Raw genomic sequence first — 23743 nt, 5'->3', positions numbered from 1 at the left:
TTAATTTAAACACCATATTAACAAAGTTATTCAGGACTGAGTTTTAGTTTTTCAATATACAAACCCTTCACCCATCAACATTTCCTATTACCAATATTTCCTGTCCCCAGTTTTACTCCTGTCCTCCTCCTGTCAGCCTCTGCCATAGGCATTTTATTCTTCTCTCTCATTTTTACTTCAGACACTGTGTTTTGCACTATTATTAATCAAAGGGGAAACATGAATATCGCTTACCCCCTTTCAGCACCCAGTTCTTGTCCAATGTGATCGGTTCCAACTATCACTATCATAGTGGTCTCTTCTGTGTCATAACTGCACTGATCCACTCTTTGAGAATCCAGAGCATCAAATGTTTGCTTATTCAGGAAGATCCCTGGGCTCATGAGCAAAGTAGTCACCGACAGGCCACTCTATGTTGTCTATAGTGGACGTGCTCATTTGACTGAAATGTATTTCACAGAGGAACTTTACACATCTCTTTCCCCAATTCAATCTAGAAGTCTGTCCCATTAAACATATGCTCAGTCTCGGTTTTGTCTCTGCACTCCAGAGCTGCAGGCAGCGGTGCCTTACAGGAGGGTGTGTGAGTGGAGATATGAGCCTTGTGCCACTCCCTGCTTTAAAACCTGCAGTGACCCCGAAGCGCTGGCATGTCAATTTCTCCCACCGTAAGTCATATTTAATACCTCCAGGAGAATATTCTATTGTTCACTGTAGATTATGTTTTCAATAACAGCTAAATTTAAAAAATTCAAAATACTGATTGTAATATTGTAATGTAATTTTTGAGGTTGGTTCATTTTACTCAAGCAATTATTATCAAGGGCAGTTATGTGCCAACCTTTCTTCTAGCCAAATTCACGAAGGCAGAAAAAATAGACAAAGAATCTGTCCTTCTGTAGCTTATTTTGGGTTCAGAATGTACAGATAATTAACAAATGAAAATGGAAATGTTGAATGCAATATGTGGTTGGATGTGATATGTTTAATGTACCTTGTTGTTAAGCGTATTATGAAAATAAAGGAGAACATAAAGTGTGCATGTGTGTGCTTGTGTGTGTGTTTGTGTGTATGCAGCTATTTAACACTAGATTTTTAGTTGAAAACATGCTTATAATAAGGTAAGTGTGAAAGAAACGAAGAAGCCAGTAATTTGAAGAAAAGGAAGAATGTGAGAGAAATAAGGGCTGGAGCTGGACAGTCTTAGGGGAGGCAAATCATATAGGACTGTAGGGGCTTTACCTCTTATTTGTATCATTTTAAATTCAGTGACATTTTAATTTAGATTTTGTAAATTTCTTATCTGGAGATAGTATAGAAGATAAGGCACTTACTTTGCATGTAGCTGAGCTGGGATCAATCCCCAGCACCACATATGTTTTCCTGAGCCCCTCCAAGAGTGATCCCTGAACACAGAGAACAAAGTCAGGTATAAGCCCTGAGCAGTCAAGTGTGCCCTCTCCCTGAAAATATTTACTTTTGTTTTTTATATTAAAAATGAGAAGATTAGAAATTAACTCATTCAATTGTATAGAATAAAATATATAGTCGATGTGAGAAGTCCTTCAAAATTATAGAAAAAGTTAACAAATTTTGAATATAGTTTTAACTTGAATTATATAAATTAGAGGATAAAAAGAGTTAAGGACTTAAACTTAACCTTCAACAACTTGTAAATGGAGCCTTATGATATTATATACCTTTGTAATGTAAACTATTAAAAATAAATAATTTAAAGATTCCAATTAACAAAAGGTCCCAGTTGCCATTTATGGAGGTAAGGGGATGTTAAGAGGAGTATCTTGAAGAAAACTTAACAACTTATATTTTGATGTTTTTAAATTTGAGCATGAAAATTTATCCTTGAATTTAGAAACTTGTAGAATAAGAAAAGAGAAAAATGGAGACAAGGTTCATATGCACCCAAATTTTGGTTTACTGTAAAATAGAACACAGGAATAAAAACAATAGTATGAGAAAATATTTTTAATAAATCAATCTATGTCACTAAAGGTTCTAGATATATTAATCAAGGTCATGCAGTTTATCATTCAAGAACCTCCCTGGCTTCAATAAGAGGATGGAAACAAAGAAGGAAAGGATAGTACAGAAGAAAGGCTAGAGAAATAGCCACAACACAAGAAACCTTGAAATATTTTCAATATACATGTGCAGTCTTAGTGCTATTAAACAGATTATGCAATGAAAAAAATGAAGTCATGAAATTTGCTTATACATGGGTATATATGGAGAGTATCATTAGGCTAAGTAAATGAGTCAGAGGGAAAAAGGCATACATAGAATAATCTCACTCATCTCTGGGATATAAAAAATTATGGTAATAAAATCTAGAAACAATAGATATTTGGGCCAGGAGAACAAGTACATAATAGGAATCTTACCATAAAGAGTGGAGCAGTGCATTTAGGGCAGAGAAGGGACCATTATAACAATGATAGATAGAAATTATCATGCTGGACAAGAACTGGGTGTTGAAAGAGAGTAAAGTGATATTAGTTACCCCTTCATTAACAGTAGTGAAAACTATAGTGTCAAAAAGGGGGAAAGGGGAGAAAGAAATGGGAGAGAGAGAAAGAAGAAAGAAGAAAGAAAGATGAGAAAAAGAAATGAAAGAAAGAAAGAAAGAAAGAGAGAAAGAAAGAAAGAAAGAAAGAAAGAAAGAAAGAAAGAAAGAAAGAAAGAAAGAAAGAAAGAAAGAAAGAAAGGAAGGAAGGAAGGAAGGAAGGAAGGAAGGAAGGAAGAAAGAAAGAAAGAAAGAAAGAAAGAAAGAAAGAAAGAAAGAAAGAAAGAAAAGAAAAGAAAGAAAAGAAAGAAAGGAAGGAAGGAAGGAAGGAAGGAAGGAAGAAAGAAAGAAAGAAAGAAAAGAAAGAAAAGAAAGAAAAGAAAGAAAGAAAGAAAGAAAGAAAGAAAGAAAGAAAGAAAGAAAGAAAGAAAGAAAAGAAAGAAAAGAAAGAAAAAGGCAGGCAGGTAGAAGGGTGGGAGGGAAACTGGGAATATTGCTGGTGGGAAATGTTCATGGGTGAAGGTTGGTGTACATTGTAAGATTGAAACCTAATCATGAACAACTGTGTAAGCATGGTGTTTAAATAAAAGGAGAAAAAACCCCAAACAGGCAGTTATGCTTTTTGCATTTTTAGAGAAGCAAATTTAGAGAAACAAAGAGAACTCACACTGTCCAAAGCCGCATTTCTAGACAGTTGAGTTAATCTTGAGTTGGAATCACTACAAGACTAGCCGGGAATGAAGGAATAGGAAAACAGGGTGATGCCCATGATTTTTTTTCTTTAGGTAACAGTCAATGCATGGAAGGAATTGTTACTGTATGTGTGAAGCAGAAAGCTCCTCCGCTCACATTCACGCATCTGTTCCTAGCCATAACTGGGAGTCATTAGGAGGATATGGACACCTTGTAAGGGAGGGCAAGCAGCTTGATTTTTAAGTTATTCCTGGGCAGTTGGTTCCTTTTGCATACATAACCTTCCTCAAGAGGGTTGAAGTCCATCATCAATGCTTTTATTGTCTGATCTTTACTTCTTCAGAGTGGGTAGAATGCAGGAAAAGCTTCAGGGTCAAATATCACCTTTACTCAGCTTCCTACAATTTGTCTTAACATGCTCAATGCCAGTCTATACAAAGAATGGATTTATATCATTGGGAATATAGGAGTGGAAACTAATAGTGCAATAAATAAAGATTCAAATCACAATGATATATGCACTTTTCTATTATTTTTAAACATAGCTTTAGTGGATCTGAGCAATAGCACAGCAGATAGGGCATTTGCCTTGCACATGGCTGACCCAGGTTATATCTTCAGTATCCCATATGGTTCCCTGAGCCTGCTAGGAGTAATTTCTAAGCACAGATTCTGGAGTATATCAGAGTGCTGCTGGGTGTGTCCCCAAATCAAAACCAACCAACTAAAGAAATAAATATGGTTTGGGTGTGTTCTAGCCATAGTATGTATTTGGAATAGTTTATTTTTAAATTGTTCCTTACTTATGAATGATTTATCCCTTTATCACCCATTGACTGTGATTGTATAAAATGAGGAAAGGTTTGATGGTAGAGAAAAAAATTCAGTATTTAGTGCTTGACCATCAGAAGAGTAAAACCTAAAAAAAAATAAATCTAAGGTGCATATATTAGAAGCAAGAGCTAGTCTGTACTTTAACCTTTTTCAATGATTTCTTTTTCTATATGGAGAGTTGAAGGATGCTTGCCTCACTGTCCTAAAAATATGCTCCTGGATGAAATCACCTTCAAATGTGTTTTTCCAGGAGACTGTAAGTGTGAACTTTACTTAATTTCATTTTGAAATGTCAAGCACTTAAATGTTTTTTCTTTCTATACTTATAAGTGAGTGTAAAATGTTTTAAATATTTAATAAAATAATTTTATAATACTCTTCTACTATATCCTTTCAAGTGGTTTCTTTGTTACTAATTACTTTCTAAATTTTTAAACTTTCCCTCTCACATTGCTCATGCATTTGCTTACTCTACCAAAATATTTTTCATAAAGCTGAAAAAATCTCTATGTGAACTATGTGGGTCTAACTGTAAGTGAAACATATTATGAAAAAGTGTTTTGCTTTATTTTAGGCATACCTCCAGAACCAGCACCAGGTAAGACATTGCTACCCAAGTTTATAGGTATTATTTTAGATATTAAACTGGTTATGATGAAACTTGTTATGGAACTCTTGTAACAGATGCTGGTTCTAACACTCTTTTCAAGACTAGATAGACCAGTAGATACCACTGTTCTACAAAGTTTAAGAGGATGTATTTTCTTAGTGCCCTCTGCACTTGACCCACCTCCTTTGCATTTCTTCTCCTATCCTGTATCCTAAGATAGTTTTATTTTCTGTAAAATAACATTAGTATCCTTTATGTCACAGTGTTCTTGTGGAAATAAATTGAAATACATCTATAAAATATCTTAGTAGAGTTTCTTAGTACTTGGTTTTACTAATGGAATAAACCCATTTAATTTTTAACAGGTCCAGAAGCGATTACTCCAACTTTGTTTGACATGCTGACACCAACACCAGGTTTGGATTGTGAGGTATGATGAGGTTGTCAATCCTGATTCTTTGTCATGTTCTTATAACACCTGTTGAGGTTTCTGTTATTATAATACAAATGCTATTAATTCTTTTTATTGATGTATTCTGTTTTGCTAAAATATAGGGAATATGCATTCTATTTTAATTCTATACCTTAACTGATTCAGATATTTCTTGAGATTATTGATGTAATTATATTGAAAAGTTGTAAAGTGCCATTTAAATACAAGATAATGAGGTTTAACACAAATTCATCAGATGATTGGAGGAGAAGTGTGATGGTTAGATGACTAGCAAAGGAAACTAAAAATTAGGTGGATACTGAAGAATCCTCAGCCTGTTTGGCACTGATTACACTAAGACAGCAAATTAAATTAAAATCAGGTGTTAAGTGTGATTCTTAAATAAAATTAAATGTTTTTATGAAAGTCAAACATGTAGGTATTAAGCATCCATGATATGCTAGATGATATATTGATAAGAAGAAGAAAAATGATAAGGTTATTGAACAGCAGTGCTAGTCATTTGTAGCCTAACTTGAGTAGTTACCAGTTTATTCTAAATGTACCACATTTAACAAGCAATTATTTTTTTGATAAACATTTTCATAACATATTTATTAATTAAACAGATGTTCATTGAGCATAATTTCTGACCAACTATTATTTAAGTTTCATGGCCATAACAGTAGCAAAGTTTGAAAAAAAATTATGCCTGGATATAAATCTCAGCTACATAAAATGTAAGAAGAAATTTAAAAGAGAATATTTTCAATGAGATACTTAGGAAATCCAGCCTTGCCAAGTAAATTTTAACATATGAAATTTAGGGAGTAAAACATGCAAAGAGCCATAGTAAGTGCACAATAAAAAGAAACTGATAAGTACAAGTGGTAAGAATGTGCAAAATATATGAGAGGAATAAAAAATTTAGAAGGAGGCGATTGAGTAATTGAATAAAATAGAAAATGTACCTTCTTATAGACAATTGTAAAGAATGATAGTCATCTTAAAAATCACAGAAAGACACTGTTTGAGCATAAAAAGATGTTTTGAATAGAGAAAAGAATTGTATGACCCGGCAGGTTTAAGGATTATTTTAGGTGCTGTGTTGAGTTGATCTAAATGAAACATAGATTTCAGCAGGACACTATTTTACAAACCTGGGCAAAAGATGAGGTAGATTAGCAGATAACACTGGAGATGGTGAGACATGTCTGGATTTTAGATATATTTTGAAAGCTGAGGCTGCAGAATTTGCTGGAGGATTACACATAGGTATTCTAAGATTTTACCTTGGGAATTAAAGTTGACATTTCTTTCACCAAGATGGGAAAACTGTGGATAGCAAAGGTTTGGGGTGGCTGTAACCAAAAGTTCAGTTTTGTCAGGCAAAGCTTTAGATTCCTTTGACATATCATAATTCTATTGGTATGTATGCAGAAAACAACAAAAAATTAAGCTCAAATACTAACTAGCTTAACACAACATGAATGTGAAAGTGTCTCCAAAAGTATAATATTTACTTACAAAATATTGATATAGACTATTTAAGACTGTAATTTGCTTTTATGCTTGAATATATGAATAGTTCTGTTATCCAATCAACATTAAAGTAAAGTTTAAAAGAAATACATGATGAATATCTTTGTCATTGTGGTACTTGGGTCACACCTAGTTTTTCCCTGCTCTGTTTGGGAGAGTCATTCTTGTTGATGCTCAGAGACAATGCATTCCTCTTGCAAAGCTTCCACATAACCCTTTAAGCTCCCTTCCTGGATCCTTCAGTGAGTATTTTGGATGTTACACAAATGAAAGGTCATAGTAAAATTTTCACTCTCTTTCAAAACCTTTGTTATTTACAAAGTGTCCATGCTAGCCCTAGGGATGATAACCTTTCTTTACTGAAATATTTATTGACAATCCATATATATTTTTGTGTGTTTACAGCCTCAACAATTTGATCCTGTTTATAACTGTAGTCAATACATATGCCTTAACATGGAATGGAAGTTATACAATTGGTCTCTGAATTGCCCTAAGGACTTGGAGATGCCTGACTGTGGTTTCCGGGGAAGGCCTGTTCAAGTGAACAGTGACATTTGCTGCCCTGAATGGGAGTGTCCTTGTAAGCTGACATTCTTAGCTGTTAATAATTTTTTAATCAAGAAAAACTACTACTTTTTCCAACTCATAGTCCTGTCAAAATAAAGTTATTGTTTAACTTCTTTCATTGTTTAGGTAGGTTCGCAACAATTGAGGTTTTTTTGGGAGGAGGGTCACACACAGCAATGCTCAGGGGTCACTCCTGGCTTCATGCTCAGAAATAGCTCCTTGCAGGCTTGGAGGACCATATGGGATGCTGGGATTCAAACCACCAACCTTCTGCATGCAAGGCAAACATCTTACCTCCATGCTATCTCTCTGGCCAAAACTATTGAGTTTTTTTTTCATTGAAGATTAATTGTAAATATTATTAAAAGACTAAGTAATAGTACTACAGTGTATTTGACTTGTTAATATACTAAATCCAGTCTTCACCATTTTTTTCAGGTCGGTGCTCCATGTTGTCAGAATTAAGCATTATTACATTTGATGGAAACAATGCAGCATTATATAGCATGGCTTCCTACATATTAGTAAGAATTCCTGGGGAAGTGATAGTTGCTCATATTGAAAAATGTTCCATAAATCAGGTAGGTATTAATCCATAATTTTTGTCATTTCTTCATAAATTCGTTGCTGAATGGTATAATATTAGGTATTCCCCAAAGAAGGGACTTAAAACTCATGTTATTTAAACAAAATTTAAGCACTTAAAGAGGAAGCCTCCATGGCCCAATCCCAGAGAATTGGGTAAACACAGATCTGGAAGCAAATGCCAACACAGAAAATAATCCACACACAGTTATGGAGATAAAACAAATTCAGGGACTTCCACTGCAATCTGTCTGCTCACTAGGCTTTAAGATCAGCAAGCAGAAAGCTCAGTAGTGAAAAACTGAAACCACAAGAAACTTCTTGAGACCCTGGAGGCTTTATTGGGAACCCAGAGAAGGAGTACAAGTGCTCTAAGGTGCCAATCCAAAAAGTGTTTTACTCCAAAGAGTAACAAGGATATCCTGAATAGGATGGAAATTGGTTAATCCAACAGGCACTTAAAATTCTTCTAGTATTTAACAAAGTTTTATGTGTGCATATTTAGAGTTTATAATATATATTTAAATAACATTGTTAAAAGTCAAGCAATATTTTTAAAGTGTTTTTTTTTCTAGAATGGAAACTCAGCGAAAAAGCTCGTGAGTATTTGCAAAGTTTATAAATAGTAAATTTATCTTTTTATTGTTTATTGTTACAATTATATTGCTTAAATTCATAGCTTTTATTTTCAAATTCAGACTCCTTCTGGAAGAATTTCTGGACTTTGTTTTAAGAAATTAAATTTGACAACATCTATACATAAAATACTTGTCTATCGAATGGCAAGGAAGGTAAGAAAGCATAGTTAAAAATCTCATAGTATTAGTTGAAAAAAAGAAGTTATGTAGACAAATATCTTCCAAGTGGAAAATTTAATAAAATCAGAGATTCTTATTTATATTTAATAATTCTTTTTAACACCCATCTAACGTGTAATTTTTAAATATTGCATTTCTCCTTCCATAAAATGCCAACTGTTATAAATCTCTCTCTCTCTTGATGAGGTTAAGTGTAATGACTATGTTAAATATACTTAAATTCTCCTGGATATTGTGAATGACCAAGATTATTAGTATCAAGCTTGACATTAGAGTTTTAAATTTGACTAAGTAAAAATTATGTGAAAAATAAAGATTCTAAGTTTAAAAAGGAAGGTGGCTAAGAATATCAGAATGAAGACAGTATTCCAAGAGAAAAACAAATGAAAGAAGTTTTGAAATGTGGATGCTATCAATTTTGTGAGGAATATGACAAAGTTAAAATAAGAAATAAAAGAATATTTATTTAACATTATTGAAATAAATAAAAACAGTGTATTAAAAGTTAGGAAAGAAATATTTGGTTTTACAGGAAAATTTTTTATCAATGAATTTATTTTTATCAGTTAAGTATAATTTCTAAACTAGTTACTTAATTAATATCTAAGTGATTCTCCCAACAGTATAAAAAAGGTATAAATATTTTTATTTAAAAACTTCTTTTGGCAAATTATTTCATTATCAAAAGCCCATATGTTGTAAGCTGAGGAAAATTACTTTAGTAATTTAACTACTATTTGGTGCTAGAAATTTAATTTTAAGTAAAACAAAAAGATACACATATGAGATACATTTGGGAATGATAGCATTTATATATATTTTTGATTTGGAAGAGTTGTTACATTAGAAAATGGAGAGGAAGAAATAAACTTTAGTCTGGTCAGAGCTATTATAACAGGAACATTCGATTGAAAATGCACATTTTTTGGTCTTACCTGAGCTTATCCATGGTTATTAATTCAGCTAAAATATAAATTATTTAATAATATTTTTTAGTTTAATTTTGTTTTTGTTTTGGGCCATACCTGGTAATGCTCAGGGGTTACTCCCGGCTATGCTTTCAGAAATTGCTCCTGGCTTGGGGGACTATATGGGATGCCAGGGATTGAACCAAGGTTTGTTCTGGGTCAGCTGCATGCAAGGCAAACTCCCTACCGCTGCCCTATTGCTCCAGCCCGTATTTAATAATATTCTAGTGAGAGTTTCCATGATAGCATAAAACAGGTCCTAATCTTAGGTAAAAAGTGTTTGTATGTGTGTAGTTCATACATGTAATTATTTGAAAACTATAGTTTAAAAACTATTATTAGATGTACAATATTGTAGAGTTTTGACCCACATATCAAGGAAACTAAATGATCATTTAATTAGTATCTAGAAGGGTCAACTTTTTTTTGAAGTGAAATACATCTATATAAGTATTAAAATGAGTAGAGATTAACTAGCCATGAAGAAATATACTTTAAGCTAAAAAGACTGAGGGTAATATAAAAAAGATGAATGATTAAATGGTTAGGACGACATAGATTCAATAAACATACTATAGCTTAGAGCTCATAGTTTCATATTATTGCCCTTATATCAAGGGTTGCTCTAATTAATGCGTGGACTGTCTACATTTGATTTCTCAAACGTCCATGCAAAAAATATGTAGTTTAGAATTCAATCAAAACCTTAGAAAGTAGAATTTCTGGGACTTTGTCTCTTTAAAAGCTTTAGGAGATGATTTTTTAAATGAACATTTTAGTTAAGTACTAATTGGGAAAATAAAATGGCCACAAGTTTAAGAAAACATCCCAAATAACTATGCTATTAAATTCATTTTAGAGAGTACTAGTACAATCACCAAACTTTGATAGAGATAGAAAAGTTCTATATCACACAGAACAAAGTTCAGTTTTGAACAAAGGGCAGTAATAGAAAAAAAAAAAAGTTTACAAAGGAAATAGCAAGACTCATTGAAGGAATTATAAAAGAGCTTAGTAGTTATAAGCAGCTATACAGTCCCAAACATAAAGTAGCAGTTTAAATTAAATCAAAAGAAGTGATATCAGTCCTCCTCACTTTCATGAGCATACCTTTGAGCATAAATTATTCTTTTTCTAACAAATGTGAGTCTGTTGTGTTATTTTAGGTAGAAGTGGATTCGATTATAGTGCCATTACCCTTTCTAAGTCAAGAACTCTCCATAGAGGATTCTGGTACCATGTATGTCATTACTACCCCTGCTGGACTCATTATAAAGTGGGCTCACCTGACTGGAATTGTTGACATTCATTTTGGATTTCAGTTTAACTTGTCATCTTCCACGGAAGGCTTGTGTGGTGAGTATTAATGGGCACAGATTTTTGTTTTCTTTGTCTTTTGTTCACTCACCTTAGGGCATTGTGACCCCTGCCACCCATTTTTTTTATTTGAAGAATTGAGATTAACTTTCAGTTCCCAGGTGATTGCTGATGGGACTAATACTATTCTTTGGAAACAGGCTAAGAAGCCCAAAATGAAGTCACTGTGGTGTCTCATAAAATTATAGGCTTATCTTCAAATTTATGACAGTGTTTTTGTTTTCTTTAGATCATCCTCAGCCTAATGAAAAATTAATGAAGTGCCAAGAATTAGTTTACATACTCTAACTCATTTAATTCTAATAATACTTTTAATAATGAGGTCTGAGTGTTAATTTATCAGTGATTTTTAATCAAGAACTTGATTTATTTTGTATTTAAAAATTGACATAGAAAGACTGCTTTTTAAGCTGTCCTAAATTGATATGAAAGGACAGAAATTTCAGAATATTTGTTCATGTTTTCTCTTAAAATACAATGCCTAAATGTGCTTTTTGTATGTAGTTTAATATATGACATAGATATACAATCACCAGAAAACAAATTTATGTATGGGAACAGATGGTAACAAGATTTATTGTGATTATTCTTTTATTTAATTAATTTATTTTTTATATATTGTTGTGTATGTAAACATTTCCATGGGATTATTATGTTACTGATCCTATTCTGATCTGTGATTGTGCCCTACCCTAGGGTGTGACCTGGTATTCTGCTCCCACCCTAGGGTGGTACCTGATTCTGATGTATAAAAGTAAGGGTCTGTGAAAGGCAGGGGCTTTTTTCTGTGGCTGATTCTGGGGCTTTTGGCTTCAGCCATGTCCACCGAATAAAGCTGATATCTTCTGAAGCCTGCCTCATTCACCTCAGAACCGCCGGCTGAATGGGGTGACAGACCCGTGCTCCGAGCTGGAGGAGAAAGACCTCATTCTCCATCCCTCCATCAGTCAGCCCCATCAAGGGCTGATTTGCAACATAATGGTGCTCGAAAATTTTTATTTTGACCATATTGGCTTACATATCTTTCACAGTAGTATTTTAGGTACATTTTAACATTGAATCAGGGGAATTCCCATCACCAAATTTGTCCTCCCTCCACCCCCGTTCCCATCTTTTTTTTTTTTTTTTTGGGGGGGGGTCACACCCAGCAGCGCTCAGGGGTTACTCCTGGCTCCATGCTCAGAAATCACCCCCAGCAGGCTCGGGGACCATATGGTATGCCAGGATTCAAACCACCGTCCTCCTTACCGCTGTGCTATCTCTCCAGCTCCCCTGTTCCCATCTTGCATCCCATATCCCCTACCCTCACCCCCTGGACTGCTAGAGTAAGTGGTCCCCTCTGTGTCTAGCTTACTACATAGTGATCATATCTCTGTTTGGTCCTTGTACCCTCCCTTATTTCCCCTTCTATTTGAAAAGAGGAACTAGATAGTTCAAGTTACATGGTTTCGTTCGAAGAAAAGAAAAGCAATAAAATGGGGTAAAAAGTGATTATTATTTTAAATTAGAAACCCGATACAAATAAATTCTTTAAATCAGTTATGCCTCAATTAAAAAATTTATAAGGGACCGGAGCAGTGGTGTAAGCAGTAAGGCATTTGCCTTGCATGCTGCTAACCTAGTGGTTCAACCCCCTGGGGTCCCATATGGTCCCCCAAGCTAGGAGTGATTTCTGAGGCCATAATGAGGAGTAACCCCTGAGCATCACCGGGTGTGGCCCAAAGACAAAAAATATATAAGACAAATGAGGTACGTTAGAAATATGTTTAGATACAAAACCAAAATTAAAAGAACAATTTTATCGTATCTTTAGTAAAGTTGTGCCATTTATAGTTTGAGAACTCAAGTAAATGTCAATTTCTTTAATTTTAAAGTGAGAATAATAATATACCTTCAAGATTATGAGGACTAAAATGTGACCTGAATGCTAAACATTTACACTATACACATTGACTCTGGTGTTGTAATTTATCTTATTTTGCCAGACTCCAGTGTGAGTTATTCTGTGCTAGTGTCAATATATTAAAATACAGTCAATAAAGGTTTATTTAGAACCATATAAATAGCACAGAATATATGGCTGACCTGGAATTTATACCTAACACCACATAAGGTCCCTCACTCTCTACCAGGAGAGATCCTTGATCACAGAGCCAGGAGTAATTCCTGGATACCACCATGTGCAGTTCCTCCAAAATAAAAATAATGTTTATTTGGTATTTTGTAAGTATTCATTGAATAAATTTTTGGTTCACCTAGTGTCTGACACTATGCTTAGTGTTCAGCTGAAATTAAACAAATTAAGTTTCTTAATTTCACACACTGTATAAATTTTTGTGCATATATAAATGACACCCAAATTTCTGTTATAAAGAAGAAAAACATTCAATGAAAGTTTGACTAAAGTTAGTTGCCACATTATCTTTTCTATTTAGAGGATGCTAAAGATAACACAAACCTTTATGGTGATCAAAGGTTATATATTTTTATATATTTAAATTTTTTACAGAGTAAATGTAGCACAGATATTCCATAACAATTTAATATTTATTATAAAATAATAGCTCTAAACTTTTGGGACTAGATATTTTATTTCTTTTATTTACCACCTGTGTGTACTAAGGTTTGTCTCTGCTGTCCATCTTTTTTAATTTCTGCCATTACTATCAGCTTTTTCTTTACTTTGCTAAGGGGATTACAAACTACAGACACTCGGTCACTCGAGAAAAGGGCTCTGGATCCAAGTTTTTTAGCCAAGTGATACAGATTAATATTCAAACATCTGATTTCAGACAAGGGTGGTCCACTATGGTTCCAGGGAAATCTGAATATTGTCAGGGTTGCTAGACTGAACTCTGCCTATCTTGTATGCAAACACGTGGCCCAGCAAGTATGAACATCAGATCATGAGATATAGTATACACAGAGTTTTGCATATTATTGTGAGGGCTACAGAAGGAGTGGCTAAAATATATAAAATACAACCTTACTACCAATTTTATTTCTCCAGAAAAGTTCATGTTTTTTTTTTCAATTTTTATTGAGACCAATGTGAATTATAAGTCTTTCACAGTTGTATTTCAGTCACAAGGTGACAGTGAATTAGGGCCATTTCCACACCAGTGTTGACCTCTTTCACCGTAGTTCCCAGCATGCATCCCATATCTCCACCTTTATTAGTGTAACAGGTCCATTTTGTGTATAGCTTGTTAAAGATTGGGTGTCTTGATTCTATTGTCATTGGCTTTGGTTTGGGTATTTAGATTTGACCATTTTTTATTTTCACTCAGTGCTCCTGAGATAACTTGGCCTGTGGGTCCCATCTACTTTTCTTTTTATTCTTTCAATTTGTAGGAAGACAAAAATAAGGGATAGAGGGACCGAAGTGATAGCACAGTGGTAGGGCATTTGCCTTGCATGAGGCTGACCCAGGATGGACCTTGGTTTGATCCTTGGCATACCATATGGTTCCCCAAGCCATGAGCGATTTCTGAGCACAGAGCCTCAGAAACTCCTGAGTGCCACTGGGTATGACCCAAAAATAACGACAAAAATAAGGCAGAACAAGATAATTCATGTTCCATGGTTCTGTTAAAAAAAAAAACCTATGTAGAAGCTATAAATAAGATTAAAAGAAGAAAAAAAAAGAAAAGAAAAAGGGGGGGCAGATGTGGTAAGCATTTTTTCCCACAGGTGCAGTAAATGTTGGAGAAATTTGAAAGAAAATTCCCTTGACCTAAGAGACTCTACCCTTGAAGCATACTGTCATAAAACTGACTATAGGCTCTGGCATGTTAGTTGTCTTTCTTTATAGTCCCAGGAAAAGTTCTGCTCAGTTATGGTTGTCAAAGTCAGTCTTCTATAATTAGAGATATTGGTTTTCTCACAAATCCTAAGATGGACCATCCTTTGAATTTATCTCGTTAGGTGGTGAGGTAGCGCAAGCTGACCTTAGATCAAGTTGTTACTGTTTCTTCATCATTAGGGAGCCATATGAACCTACCTTGGAGCACGTTGGTGGCAGAGCAGTATTAGGACTTCCTCCAAAGGAAGTTTGATTCCTGGTGCTAGTGCAGGGAATTATGCCAGTTCTAAGGTTGGGATCTGGGTTTGGGTTGGACAGTTGAAATCCAATCAATTGAGGTCTAAGTCAAATCCCCAGGGCAAATGTCCCCAGGGTAAAAGTCCCCAGGGCAGGATGGAAGTTGCCCTGAATTATAAAATTTTTGGTTTTATTATCTCTATTAGATATGAACTTCTCTTATACATAAGATTTCCTTATTTTAGTGTGCCTATGCAAAAAGGAATGATGCCATATTATTGTATTGGTGCATTTAGGGGTAAAATAACAATCTATAAAATCTCTGTGTCCTGATATTGATCTGAGCTCTTATGCTCTTAATCCAAGCAAGTCTTTTCTACTAGGATTTCCTACAGAACAAGAAAACAGAACAGAACAAGAAACAAGAAACAAGAAAAATAAACCCCAACCAACTAACCAACCAACCAACCAACCAAACAAACAAACAAACAAAAAACCCAGAACACAAACAAAAACAAACAAACAAATAAAATACAACAAAACAAAAGAAAAAAACAAAAAAGTATGAGGGAGACTACCTCTACATATGGAAATAAAGACTAAGAGTTATAACTATTAAGGAAATGCATCTAGAGAAACATACAAAGAAAATATAGATATCCCTATTAAGTCTTTTGAGATAGTCCGAGAGGAAGATAAGATCCAGGGTGCATTTTCATCCCACATCATGTTCTTGTGGAGCCTGAGAAATGATTTGCTGCAGTCAAAGATCAAGTAGTGTTCTCAAGCCTGGGTCCTCTGTAGTATCCTCTGGAGCTGAATCTGGTAGCAAGCAACAGTCTACAGTGAGGGTAGGTGGAAGAAAATGGGCCCCATAGAATGAGTCAGCAGGAGCGATGGCTTCAGTTTCATGCTGGGGTGAGAGATGAGAGGCTGAGAGGGTTTTTATTTTTTGTTTTGGGAGCCCAGTGGCAGTTTGCTGGGGCAAGAGGAAGGTCCCGGTTCCTGAGAAGTTAAGAACTGAAGGTAAAGAGGGTTAAATAGGGAGAAATAATGGATCAGGGTTGAGAGGTAAGAAGATAGGTGGTTTTTTTTTTTAAGTGGTGAATGGGGAGTGGGAGAGGAGGGATAATATATAACAGGGACTATATACAATATAGACAGGGCTTATGTACAATACAGATTAGGCAAACATAGAGGAGTCCACTACATACACACTCACATCCACTTATAGACAGACACTAGAGATCTATTTGTAGGCTGTAGTTGGAGGCCTGACTCTTAGGTAAGAGTGTTTAAAATAAATTGGGCCAGATTCAGGGGAAAAGGTTTTCCAATTTCTAGGGACCTCATCAATCGTGGGGTAAACTTTGTTAAGTGAAGCTTTTGGGATTAGATTGTACATGGAGCATTTAGGTATAAACACAATTTTCACATTTAGAGTACTAAGCAATACCATAGTGAGCACTTTAAGAGGAGTCTATCCCTTGTAGTATCATCTCTGATGTCTTGTGCATTGAAGTTTCTTTTCTGAAAGGAAACTGACAATGTGGGCATTCTGATATAATAGCAATGTAGCTTGAATTAAAAAAGATTATAGCAATTTTCAAAAATGTACTCAATGAACAGGGCCATAGACAAAATGTCTATGGTGTGCAGTTGCCTATTTCAGTGGTCTCTATGGACATAAACAATAGATCATAGTAGCAGATGTAATTACAAGGAAATCGATAAATTGGCATATTTTGTCAAGACATTGTCATAATGAGCACTAATATGATAGAGTACTGAATTGAGAAATTATGGTGTCCAACCTATATCTCCAAAAACCTTTGTGGATAAAGAAGTTGAGGACATTTTTTTATACATAATAAATTTAAAGCACTAAAACATACTGATAGTGAATGCTGCAGTGGGAGTTTCTGGCTTCCAATCATATTCTGTATCTGATTCTGTGGATAGAAGTTTAGAACATTATTATAGTGTAGTAAGAGGTTGATTGAACACCTATTTAATCTAAACAGCTGTTTCCATTGTTGCAGGTTTCTTTGTAGTGTTTATTCTTTTTTTCCTGTGAGTCAAGCAAGAGGTTTTTCTATTTTGTTTATTCATTCAAAAAACTATCTCTGGTCTCATTGCTTCTTTTTATTGTTTTCTTTGTTTCTATGTTGTTTATTTCTGCTCTCTTTTATTATTTATTTTCTTCTATCTGTGTTTGGGCTCCTTTGCTACTGATTTTCCAGATACTTAGGTGTATTTTAAGCTATTGATTTTGTTGTTTTCTTCTTTCCTAATGTAGGCTTGTATTGCTAAGAGTTTTCCCCTAAATACTACTTTTGCTGTGTCCTATTTATTTTGGAAATTTCTTTCTTCATTGTCATTCATCTCAAAGAGTCTTTTTATTCTTTCCTTGATTTCTTCTTTGATCCAACTGTTGTTGAGCAGCATGTTGTTTAGTCTCCAGGTGTTAAATTTTTTTTCATCTTCTTTCTCAGTCAATATTGTTCTCTGTTGAGTTGTGGTCTAATAGGGTGCTTGGTATAATTTATATATTTGTGACTTTATAAGTTAGATTTTCATCGTAAGGTGTGCTCTATCCTAGAGAAGGTTCCATGTGCACTTGAGAAGAATGTGTATTCTACTTTCTGAGGATGGAGGACCCTGTATAAGTCCAATAGTGCTAGTTCTTCTAATTTCTCATTAATGGCTCTAATGTCTTGGCTAGTATTCTGCCTCGTGGATTTGTCTAGTGGCATTAGTGGTGTGTTGAAATTTCCCACTACTATCACATTTCTGTCCATATGTTTCTCTAGGTTTGTGAGCAAAAGTCTTATATATTTTGTTGGTTCTACATTTAGTGCATAAATGTTGATCAGAGTTCTGATCAATATAGTACTTCTTGGTCTAATGTTCTCCTGATCACTACCTGATAGGTAGTACCTATATCTGTCTCTGAGTTCTTTGTTGATGAGTTGAATGCAATTTAGTGTGATATAAGTATGGCTGTCCCAGATTTCTTTTTTTGTTTTCCAGCGGCATGTTTAATTAATTTCCATCCTTGTATCTAAGCCTGTGTCTAGATATCTGGGTTTTGTTACCTGATCCAGCCTCTACTCTTCTGTGCCTTTCAATGGGAGAGTTTAGTCCCTTGGTATTTAAGACTATTGATAGAGAGGACTGTTGTGCTGTTATAATGTGTAAGGTTGTTGTTACAATTGGGTGTTTGATTTGTGTAAATGATCTCTGAGTAGTTCATTCAGAAGTAAATATTATGAGTTCTTTTTTGTCTGAGAATTTTTCAACCCTCCCTCCCATTAAATGAGAGTTTTGCCTGGCATTGGACTCTAGATTGAAAATTTCTTTCATTCAGTAGTTTAAATAGATTATTCCACTCTTTTTGCATGAATTGTTTCAAATACAAGATCTGATTTGATTCTTATGTTTTTTTCTTTGTAATTTTCTCCCTTATTGCTTTGAAGAATTCATCTCTCTTTGTTGTTGTTGTTGTTGTTGTTTCTGCCATTTGGATTACTATATGTCTTGTTCGAGTCTATTTGTTTGTTACTCTTTTTGCCTCTTGGATTTGTACAGCAGGCTCTTTCCAGAGAGTGGAAAACTTCTCTGCTATTATTTTCCTTACAACTTGTTCTTCCCCTTTCCTGTTTTCCTCTTCTTCTGGTATTCCTACAAGTCATAGATTATTTCTCTTGTCCTTGTTTATCACATACCTTACATTGTCTTTGGGCCACACCCTGTGATGCTCAGGCTATGTGCTTAGAAATTGCTCCTGGCTTGAGGGACCATATGGGATGCCAGGAGATCGAACCACTGTCTGTCCTAGGCTAGTGTGGGTCAGGTAGAGACACCTTACCACTAGTGCCACCACTTCAGCCCTTATCTCTCATTTCTTTATTGACTTCTTTTTGTTGCTGGCTTGTATTTTGTCTTCAAGTTCATCTATGCAATTATCTATGTGTGTAATTCTGCTACTATGACTTGCTAGCATATGACTTGCTAGCACGTTTTTTGTTGTTGTTGTTGTTGTTGTTGTTCCATTTGCATGGATTTTCTTTGTGTTCTTTGAATTGGTTGAATTGTTTGTCTATAGATTTCTTAATTTCTTTGGATAGTTATTCCTTGAATTCCATTGCTAAGACATTATATGCTGATTTCAGGTCCTAATCTATAAAATCCGTGAGCTTTGGAAGACTTGGAAATTTGGTAAGATTTCTCTCCATATGCTAGTGTTATCCTTAGTTTCCCCATTGTTCTTTGCATTGGATGGATTGGAGTACTGGAGTTTCAGGGTATTTTAAAAAAGTGTTCTGTTTAGGGGCCAGAGTGGTGGCACTAGAGGTATGGCATCTGCCTTGCACCTAGGACGGACTTCAATCCTATCCCCTGGCTTCCCATATGGTCCCCTAAATCCAGGAGAGATTTCTGAGCTCATAGCCAGGAGTAACCCCTGAGCATCAATGGGTGTGGCCCAAAAAACAAAAGCAAAACAAAATAAAGTGGTCTGTTTAATTGCATAAGAGGTTGTTGGAGGTATGTCTGTTTTAGGGTTTATTTATTGTAGGTAAGCAAGTTTAGCCAAGTATGGTAGAAATGTTGCAAACTAGTTTGTTGTGTTGTTCTTCTGGTTTTGGGTCTGTATCTTTTCTAAGAGAAAAGAAATGTTGGGCCCGATCTGCCTAGAACCATCTGGGATAAACTGAGTGTCCTCATGGTTTGTGGGGTAGAGTTTATACGTGCAGTTCATATTGACTTATTTTGACCTGGAGGAGTAAGGGCTTCTGGCCAGCAATGACTAGAGCCTCAGTGCGAGATGATTGGGGGAGGGGCCTTTTGTGCTCTCTGGCTTTAAAACCTGTCCTTGGGGTACCTGCACCCCACCCCTGCTGAGATAAGGTTCCCGAGATTGGGATGTCGAGGGTTTATTGGGGGAGGTCAAACCCACCTCACCTGGTCAGGAGGCGTAGGGGTTTCTCACTGAAAGTGGCTCAAGACACAGTGAATTTTTTTTCATTTTTATTGTGATCATAATGGCTTACATATCTTTCACAGTAGTATTTTAGGTATATATTAACATTGAATCAGGGGAATACCCATCACCAAATTTGTCCTCCCCCCATCCCAATTCCCTTTCTGCAACCAATATATCCCCCACGATCACCCCCCAGGCTGCTAGAGTAGGTGGACCCCTCTTTGTCTAGCTTACTATTAGTGGTCATATATCTGTTTGGTCCTGGTATCCTCCCTTGTTTCCCCCTCTAATTAAGAGGCAGAGCTAGATAAATCGAGTTATGTGTTTTGTTTGAAGGAAAGAAAAGCAATAGAATGGGGGTACAAAATAAGAAAAAATAAAAAAAACAGAAGTCAAATACTTTGAAAATGGGTGGAGACCTTCTAGAGGCTTTCAACCTCAGTTTGAGAGAGGACATGAAAAAGGTAATTGAAACACCACAACAATACAGAAAGAAATGTCAAATTAAATATCCAGTGAGCATTACAGCAATAAAGACAATAGTCTTGGTTCTGATATCAAATTATGCCAGAGTGCAAAAAGAAAGAGAAAGATAAGATAAAATAAAATAAAATAAAATAAAATGAAATAAAATTGGAGATATCAACTTCAATATCTACACCAAAATAAAGACGTCAAAAAATCGATCAATCAATAAATAAATGTGTGGAAAGATGATTATTTTGTGTGTTTTTTTTTGTTTTCCCCCTGCATAGGCACATTAAGTGTTGGGGATATTATAGAGGGAATTCCCTTGGCCTAGCAGTTAGAGTTTCTCCACCCCTGAAGTATACTGTCATGGGATTAACTGTAGACTCCTTGCATGATCATTTACTCTTCCCTCGGTGCTTTTGTGGTGTATGGAAGACTTTTGCTTTGTCTTGGATGGTAAAATCAGACCTCTGTATCTAGAGATCTTGGTGACTGTGCAGCTCAAGGAGTGGAGCTTATGATGGAGTCTTTCTTTGTGGTTCTAGGAGTTCTGCTTCTTCAGTGTCGTTTTAATCCATCTTCTGTAATTGGTGGTCTTGGTCATTATGCCGCTCCTAGGATGGAGCCTGGGATAAAGTCTTTCATTATGTTTCCGGAAGACCCATTCAATTGCAATTGTCTCAGTCAGAACTCTGGAACTGGAAATCTTGTTTGTTGAACAGATCATAGACCAAAAGCTAGGCTAGAGTTTTTCATTGCTGTTGTTGTTGTTGTTGGTCCCAGGATGCATAATGTTGAGTCCTGGTTGTAACAACCAGTCATCTGTATATAGTGATCTTGGCTTCTGCTCAGGTCAAAGGGTGTTTTCTGATTTTGTCCTATCGTTGGCTGATGAGGAAGGATAACTTGCTCTTAGATCAAGTTGTTCCTATTTCCTCGTTGTCAGGTTATAAATTTAGAACTGGCGCATGTTGGCATCAGAGCAGCATTATGAATGCCCTGGAGGGGATTTGGTTCCTGGAGCTATTGTGGAGAACACAGTGAATTTATGTTTATTTTGTTTGCTTGTTTGTTTTGGGGTCACACTTGATAGCACTCAGGGATTACTCCTTGCTCTGTGCTCAGAAATTACTCCTGGAAGGCACAGGGGATCATATAAGATACTGGGGATTCTAACCACCATACGTCCTGGATTGACTGTGTACAAGGCAAACACCCTACCACTGTGCTATCTCTCTGGCCCCGAATTCATATTTTTAAACAAATATCTGGAGCCAGGGAGATAGCTGAAAGGTGCAGAGCAAGCCTTGTATCCATGAAACTGAATTTAACACCAGTATTATATGTCCCCACTTATATAACTGGTGTAGATCTAGTATAACCTGAATTGCTGAGCCAACTATATACATTTGGGACCTCATTCAATAAGTAATTTATTCTGATAAAATAAATTATGAACATAATTTATTTCAGCTGTCTAAATTTGGCAATATATTTTCTTCTAAGTGTCACATACTTTTTCTAGGAATTTGCAATGATGATCCAGATGATGATCTAAGGATGCAAAATGGCACAATTATCACAAATATGGAAGACATGGAATTATTTATTGAGAGCTGGGAAATTGAGAAAATATTTGAAGTGACAACAAGGAGACCTGTCAGGAATTGCACAGAACATGATTGCAGTCATTGCTTTGAGTTATTACATAAAAGAGTTTTTGCTCCTTGCCATGATAAAGTAAGTTGAAAGTAATCATACGTAAGAACTGTCATATTAGATATGTTATGAGTAAAAGTCAATAAATTCCCATTTTGTCATGATGTTCTAAGAAAATCAGTTTATCTCCAGACTTTCTGGCAGTATGCTTTGGAATATAGAATCATTTACTGTTTATAAACTTACAGACAGGAATGAAATGGTCTTTCCCTGTATTTTTCCTGAGCTATATTTATAGATTTCAGGAAAAGTGAAATTCTGTGCTGTGAATAAGTACTCACAGAGAAGAAACTTGATGAACTAATATAGAATCTAAGCCAGTTTTCTATAATCCTGTCCTTTATGTATATACTTATAGTATAACCAATCTCCCATTAAATTCAATTGTTATTAGTCTATGTTTCTGACTTGAGGCAATGAGTAGATATTTTAAATAATTGATATCATTAAAATATCCATTATTGGATGCAAAAGACAGTCAATGGTAGTATTCATAAGCCTTGAATGAGAAGTTACTCAGCTTCTAGTACATTTCACCTGAATCTCCAAAAAGAGCAAATTTGCCAAAAGACAAGCAGGAAGAAGTAAGAACTCAAAAGAGAAAACAATGTGCAAAAGCCAATTTGGAGTCAAAAGCCACGATGGGAGATGATTTGAGGAGGGAAGAGATTGTGAAGAATTATGATGAAAATGTTAAAGCAGAAAGAAACTCCTCAAGAAATAACTTTTTTGTTTGTTTGTCTTGTTTTTAATTTTTAATTTTGACCAAAGTGGATAACAAATCTTTCAGAAATTTTTGAGGTATATAGTGATATTGAATCAGGGGCATTCCCACCATCAATGTTGTCCTCCTTCCACCCCTGTTCCCAGCATGCATCCCATATCCCTCTCCTATACCACCTGGGTTGTTAGTATAAGTGGTCCCCTCTGTGTCTAGCATGTTGTAGATTGGGTGTTGATTCTGTTGTCGTTGGCTTTATATTTGGTGCTTAGGTTTGATCGTTTTTTATTTCTATTTAATGTTCATATGACTGTCTTGGCACCCTCCATTATTTCCCTCTCAATTTGTGAGGTGAAATAAGATGGTTCAAATTATGTGGTTCTGTTTGAAGAAAAAAAATTAATAAAATAAAATGGGGCAATTCTGATGCTACCCAGTGAGTGAGTGAGTGAGTGAGTAAGAAATGGCTGACTGTGGGGATTGCCAGGTGGAGTACTGATTGCTCTACCTGTGGAGTCTCCACCCTGCTGTGCTTCTTCTGAGGAAACTGAGGACCTGAAGGGAGCCCTGTCCTGTGCGTCTCTGTCTTTTCTGACTCCTTGAAGCTCTCCCCAGAGCCCTGGGAAGCAAACCCCCAAAAACCTGCATTCTGTAGCTACCCAATGATCGAGTGACTGAGTAAGAAATGGCTGACTGTGGGAATTTCCAGGTGGAGTGCTGATTGCTCTACCTGCGGAGTCTCCACCCTGCTGTGCTTCTTCTGAGGAAACAGAGGACCTGAAGGGAGCCCTGTCCTGTGTGTCTCTGTCTTTTCTGAATTCTTGAAGCTCTCCTCAGAGCGCTGGAAGC

The 23743-nt window shown here is 35.6% G+C and overlaps 1 protein-coding gene across 1 annotated transcript in view; it reads left to right on the top strand.

Moving 5' to 3' along the window:
• OTOGL (otogelin like) overlaps positions 1-23743 on the top strand; it is a 156867-nt gene that overhangs the window by 100982 nt on the left and 32142 nt on the right. Inside the window, exons 34-43 of the mRNA XM_049782954.1 lie at positions 551-668; positions 4228-4307; positions 4626-4649; positions 5027-5091; positions 7042-7219; positions 7645-7787; positions 8367-8390; positions 8490-8582; positions 10744-10933; positions 21980-22194. Of these exons, the coding sequence (XP_049638911.1) occupies positions 551-668; positions 4228-4307; positions 4626-4649; positions 5027-5091; positions 7042-7219; positions 7645-7787; positions 8367-8390; positions 8490-8582; positions 10744-10933; positions 21980-22194 (1130 nt within the window). The remainder of the gene's footprint in view (positions 1-550; positions 669-4227; positions 4308-4625; positions 4650-5026; positions 5092-7041; positions 7220-7644; positions 7788-8366; positions 8391-8489; positions 8583-10743; positions 10934-21979; positions 22195-23743) is intronic.

The sequence above is a fragment of the Suncus etruscus genome, chromosome 11, assembly GCF_024139225.1.
Source record: "Suncus etruscus isolate mSunEtr1 chromosome 11, mSunEtr1.pri.cur, whole genome shotgun sequence".
NCBI lineage: Eukaryota > Metazoa > Chordata > Mammalia > Eulipotyphla > Soricidae > Suncus > Suncus etruscus.
The sequence above is the reverse complement of the archived record's forward strand: the minus strand, read 5'-3'. Positions and strand labels throughout refer to the sequence as shown.